General features: G+C 24.9%; 1 protein-coding gene across 1 annotated transcript; it reads left to right on the top strand.

The window, feature by feature from the left end:
- The first annotated feature begins 977 nt into the window (after positions 1-977).
- LOC139225555 (uracil-DNA glycosylase-like) lies at positions 978-5,978 on the top strand. The gene is made up of 8 exons (XM_070856338.1): positions 978-1,037; positions 1,083-1,134; positions 5,194-5,237; positions 5,286-5,340; positions 5,386-5,428; positions 5,472-5,625; positions 5,668-5,781; positions 5,826-5,978. The coding sequence occupies exons 1-8, from the start codon at positions 978-980 to the stop codon at positions 5,976-5,978; spliced, it is 675 nt and encodes a 224-aa protein (XP_070712439.1).
- Positions 5,979-6,354: the final 376 nt, after the last annotated feature.

Genomic DNA, 6,354 nt, shown 5'->3' with positions numbered 1-6,354 from the left:
TAGTGCAATAAAAAAATAACTTCTAGATAAGTCCTACATATTAAATATAATTTATTCAGAAAAAACTAAAAAAATTTTTCAAAGATTTTTCTTCGCTTGCGACTTTTGAATAATTTACTTTTTCTTTTGACAGTTTTTATTACATCTTATCTTGCGATCTAATTAAATCGAAATTATCTTAAAGTAAAAAATCGGAATCAGAATTTAATTCCCTAATAATGATCGAAGGATATTGACTACTATATCAACACCAAAATTTTAAAAATTTTTTATATTAAATTTTGTATAGTAAAAGATCGCGAAAATACCGAGTTTGAACGAAAAGTAATTTATATATTTTCATTGATTTTTCAATCTTTGATTGAAAAATATACTAAATATTATTCTACACATAGAATATAATTCAAAATATTTATTTGATACTTTAATTCTAAAAAATTAATGGATATTTTACATTACAACTATAAATAACATCATGTCTGGATTTTAAATCATATAAAATTATCGATAATAAACTGTCAAAAATATCTCAATATTTTTTTATGAGAAGTAATATTAAGAATTACAACTAGTAAAAAAAGTAAAATATTAAGTTTTAATAATTTTTTTAAAAATCATATTTATAATTAATCTCTAAAAGAATAATATAAATATATAATTTTTATATCAAGAGTTTTTTCAAATTCCTACATTTACGACGTTATAAAAAAGTATCAAGTCCCGGGAAATATTCGTTGGCGCGCATGCACTTTAACAAAGTGACTGGAACTATGCGGACCATAAATGCATTTTTTGTATCAAAAAAACGACCATCAACCTCATTGGATAATGATAATTATGAAGTGACTAAAAAGTCGTGTACAAATGTTTCAGATGATAAAAATGACGTAGCATGTGAAACTATCCAGAAATCTGAATTATCAGGAAAACAAATAGCACTTAAATTGAAAGAATATCGTTTTAAAGGCGCTGAAGGTATGAATTTGGAGTGGAAGAAAATTTTGGCAGATGAATTTTTAAAACCATATTTCCTTAAAGTTTTTTAATATTTTATATTCATTTATTAGTTAATATGTATATAGTTGGCTGATTTTGTGGAAAAAGAACGTGTAGGAAAAACTATCTACCCTCCAAGTAAATATTAAATAGTAAATAGTAAATATTTGTTGAAATTTAAAATTACCCTATTAAAAAAAAATTAATTTTACATATGATATCTACGTATCCTTATTCTGTCAATAAACATACTTATCAATTCAAACAATTAGATCAGATTATTTCTAAGCTTATTTTCAGCAATTTATTTTTGGAATAATAACTTTTTTATTATACTATGGTTTGTAGTTAATTACAAATTTTAGTATTAAACTTCAACTATCATAACGATACCCCACTAACGTTTTTTGGGTAAAATTTACCCCAATTTTTAATTAATTAAACAGATGTAAATAAATAAGCTATTACTAAGAAATATTACTGAAATTTAACGTGTGAATTTACAGGGAACGTGAAACAGGTCAATATTCAACTCCCCGTCGGTAAATCTCGGCCGCCGAATTTTTCCCATGCTGGGTTATTGTCTTGAACATTAAAATTAATGTAATCACTTCTTATTTTCTTTTAATTTTTTATGTAATTTTTTGTTAAAAATTTATATAGGTATATTATATAAATAAATTTAGTTTTTAGAAGTGAAATTGTAATACATCGGTCAGTGTTATCATACTGAATGTTTATTTTCGGATAACGATTGTGTATATATTCCAACAACGGAAATAAATTTAAAAATATATATATATATATATTATATTTTAGATGACTTATGCAATTAAAAATTTTCATAAGAACATAATATGTATGAATTCTTCTAACATGGAGATGTTCTTGCTGTTGGAAGAAGATTAAGTTTTTTATAAAAATATATTAAATCTTCTGAATGATTCCTGAAAAAACTATAATTATCCAAATATAACTTGTCTGAATTTTAGAGAACGTAAACATCTGAAAACATATCACGAGAAATTTCGAAAGTGTGATTTACGATTTTTAAGGCCGGGGGAAGAATTGAATATTAACCTGAGAAACAATTACACACGTTAATCTACGCGATAATCCTAATTATGTGCATTCTCGTTACATATAATAGCTCATCGGTAATGGTCGCATAAGAAGTGGTAGATTTAAATTAAATATCCATATATTCTAAGGGAAAAATATAAAAGAATAAAAAAATTTTTTTCTGACATTTTTAACAAATTGTTTAAGCGCGAGATAGAAAGTAAAACTTAAAATCAAGTTGACACCATTTTGATGTCTCTGTTTCTTTCAAAAAAAATCGCAGCATTTTGGCTTTTAATTGAACTTTGATTTTTTATTAGGAATTACACATTTCTTTGATATTTTATTAATTGTGTTGGTAGAACTACGATCTAGAAGTTGAGTATACTGTTTTTCCGGCATTTCTTTTAAGAAGGATCTTCTTGATTTTTGTAAAATTTTGATATATATCTTTAAATAATGAAAATGCATTGATTAAAGATAGGTAAATCATATAATAAAACGCAGCTAGAAACCATCTCAAAATTAAATCTGCGTTTGTGAAATAATGTCAACATTACATTCTATTGACATTTTCTACCCCTCCTTTAATTTGGATGTATTTTATTATTACTTGAGTCTTTAATTTTGACGATTCATCTGTAACAATGTTATTAGTAGTGTCGTTTGACAAAAGGATGGCAGCATGAGCTTTTTTGAATACGTATGATGCCATACATTTGCTATAAAAAACAAAGGTACTATTTTACAATGGTCCTCTTGAGGAAGGTAGAAGAAAAGAGGTATTTCTTTTTCATTTTTAATTAACATTCATAAGAATGTTAGTTTTTTCTAGTAATTTTCTTGCCAGTGAAATAGATGAAAAAAGTTGTCAACCACAACATATTTACCAGAGTGGAATAATGGGGTGATGGTAAGAGGACAACGCTTTCGCCGACATTGCATTGTCTTAGTGCTCAAAAATTATTTTTACCAAGCATATCATTCTATTTAAAATATATTTTGCAATAAGACCTTAACAGAAGGAACTTTATCGTATAATTTGCAGGCTTTATTAGCATAAATGTACAATATAGAAGCATCCCCCTCTATATTATACCAGTTGTTCATCTATCGTAAAATTTTGATCTGGAGAAAAACATCTAGGAAATATGTTAATCTATTTATCCCATATCTTACGGATAGAACAAAATTTATCATCGTCCTTGCGTTGAAATCTAGTTGTGAAAACTTTAAATGGAGAGCCCTTGTAATTTGTTTAAATTGACGATGTGAAAATAACCGTCTGTACATTTCTTTACCTTCGTTAACATTATAAAACTATGATAGAGGTTCTTGTCTACCCTTGTGGGTAATCGTTAGCAAAAGTAGCCTTTAAACTCAATATCATCCATATCATACGATTCTTCTTTAAAAAAGTGTTTCCAAAAACATATTTGTATATTTTTATAATTTTGTTACATATTTCATTTGAAATAACTAAAACATCAAATCATAGAAAGATTTGATGTTTTATATAAAAGTGGCACCAGGTGCTAAATTCATAATATTTTAACGCAAGTTTTAGTTGGTTTTGATGTACTTCAAATAATTTAATTTTTACTTTTTAAAATATCATCATTTGCTTCAACATCTATCTACTCATTAGATACATTACTTTCATCGGTAATCTAGTCTCCAAATTCACTCCCAGAAGAGGTGAACTCATCATTAAAGTCTTTCTCATTTCAAATTATATAATCTTTGCATATGCGCATGACATTAAATTGCTTATATTTTTTAAATTGAATCGTTCGATTTTATTGAAACTTCGTTATTAAGTTAATTATAACACATTATATATTTTGAGTAAAAAAAATAATAAATATTACCCGAAAATAGTTAGAATATAATCTTCAAATACAAATATTGATACTTTATATATTAAGTGTTTATCATATTAACTTATAGAAAATATTTTTTTTAAGTATACCTATGACATGAAGCAATTCAAAAAATTTTAAAATAAGGCATGCGAAATACAAATTAAATAGCGGTTAATTTATTCCGAAATCGTTAGAAGATTAATAATGTAATTGATAAATTTTCTATGATTATTTCAGACATCTTTGAATCTTTTTTAAAGAATTAATATATGGTAGATCATTTAAGTTACTTGTAATGATAATAAAATTGTAGCTTCATTGTTGTAATATGAAAATTTTAAGATTTCTCTCACTAAATTTTAATATAAATAAAGAGCCCCTTCAAGAATAGATAAATTAATCTTTATATGTGTAACTTATTTAAATATTTTATGTATAAGTTTAATATTTCTATTTTTGCATTATAGTCTATTCATATGTGATTTTCTTGGCTGAACTGTTCTGAGACTATGGGAAAGTCTCACGTCACATTAGTTCATTGTAGATATGATTTAACTCTAAAGAATATAACTTGGAATTAGCTGAAAAAATTTTATGACTTTTTCGAATCATATTTTGCTGAAAACTATGTTATGTACATTTATTGAGCTATTACATTAGTTTACAACATAGATTTCTTTATTTATTATCAATTATCAACATACTAATGGAATGAGTGTGCAGTGTTTTACGCCACATTGTGTAAATGGCAAAGTGGAACAAATATGTGAATTAATATTTTGTTGTTTTCAGTAGTTTTATAATTATTTTCCCATTCAGTTACTAACTAAATATTTATTTGATAACAATTTAAATTAATGATTAATTTTACAGGCATTTTCTCCCATAAGCAGCTAGTAATAAACGAAAAAAAAATTAACAAATTTACCTAACTTAATGTAAAAAGTGGTGTAAGATATAATTTCATATTTGAAAAATTATATAATTTAATATTTGGAAAATATACTGAAACTCTTTTATATGCTTCATATTAATTTAACGTTGATATAAGCTAGTAAGAAAAAATTATTATTTATTAATCAATTTGGTAAATAAACTGAATTGGAATAGACTAAGTGTCCTGTAAATATTTAATAGATTGAATAACTTATAAAAGAATATATTATATTGTAGTGTATTTTACTATGAATTTATTAAAATAGAAGTCATATTTTTATTTATTTATTAAAAATTTTTACTTACTGAAAGTAAAATTTAATTATACGTTTAGTTAACCTGGTTCATTCATGGAGTAACTATTGTAGTGTTGAAAATGTTAATAATTATTTAATGAAGTTGGTTTTATATTCCTAAATAAAATAGATTAAAGTAGTTATTATTGGGCAGGATCCATATCATGGAGTCGGACAAGCACATGGTAAATTTAAGATTATGAATGTTTCTTACAATTACTTATATTTAGGACTGAGTTTTAGTGTAAATCCAGATATTAAGATACCTGCTAGGTTTATATCTTATTAAAATTCAATAAAAATTAGAATTTTATAGTCTAAGAAATATATACAAAGAATTGGCTGTCGATATTGAAAATTTTGAAATTCCAAACCATGGATTTCTAGGAGGATGGGCAAAACAAGGAGTTTTGATGTTAAATTCATGTTTGACTGTTGAAAAGTCAAAACCAAATTCTCATCAAAAAATGGTAAAATATATAACTATATAGATTATATATTTATAATTACAGGGATGGGAGTGTTTGACAGATGCTATCATTTCTCATATCAATACTGATATGAATAATATTGTATTTCTTTTATGGGGTTCAAATGCTAAAGAAAAAGGATCAAAAATAAATACTGTAACTAAACTAATTAATTTTATTATATGCCTGTGTTTTTTTAGGAAAAACACTTGGTATTATCTAGTGCACATCCTTCTCCATTTTCTGCAGATAGAGGATTTTTCGGTTGTAGTCATTTTTCTACAGCCAATAACTATCTTATTAAAAACCAAAAGAAGCCTATTGATTGGTGCTATTTACCTAAATCTGTCTAATTGCAATATCTCTTTGACATCAAAACAATAAATTTATAAACGAATATGTTTTTATGTACTAGTGTAATTTAAATTGTCCTTATATTAATAGTTTTCTTGATATTTTCATATATTAAATATTTTTGATATGTCTTAGAAAAAAAATAAGCATGAAATGTTAATAAAAATCATAATTTATTTTGCGAATCTCATATAATGATTCTAGATCATAATTTCTTTTGTTACAATTTATGAAAACAGTTTTATATTTGATAATTTAATTAAGTTGTTAATGTATATTTATATATCGAGTAATGCGCAAATATTAAGTGCCTTGTATGTCTTCTAGTTACGAGTTATCATTAATTTTCTGATGATGTTATGACATTTTTATCTG

This window comes from Pempheris klunzingeri, unplaced genomic scaffold (genome assembly GCF_042242105.1).
Source record: "Pempheris klunzingeri isolate RE-2024b unplaced genomic scaffold, fPemKlu1.hap1 Scaffold_383, whole genome shotgun sequence".
In the NCBI taxonomy this organism is placed as follows: Eukaryota; Metazoa; Chordata; class Actinopteri; order Acropomatiformes; family Pempheridae; genus Pempheris; species Pempheris klunzingeri.
The sequence above is the reverse complement of the archived record's forward strand: the minus strand, read 5'-3'. Positions and strand labels throughout refer to the sequence as shown.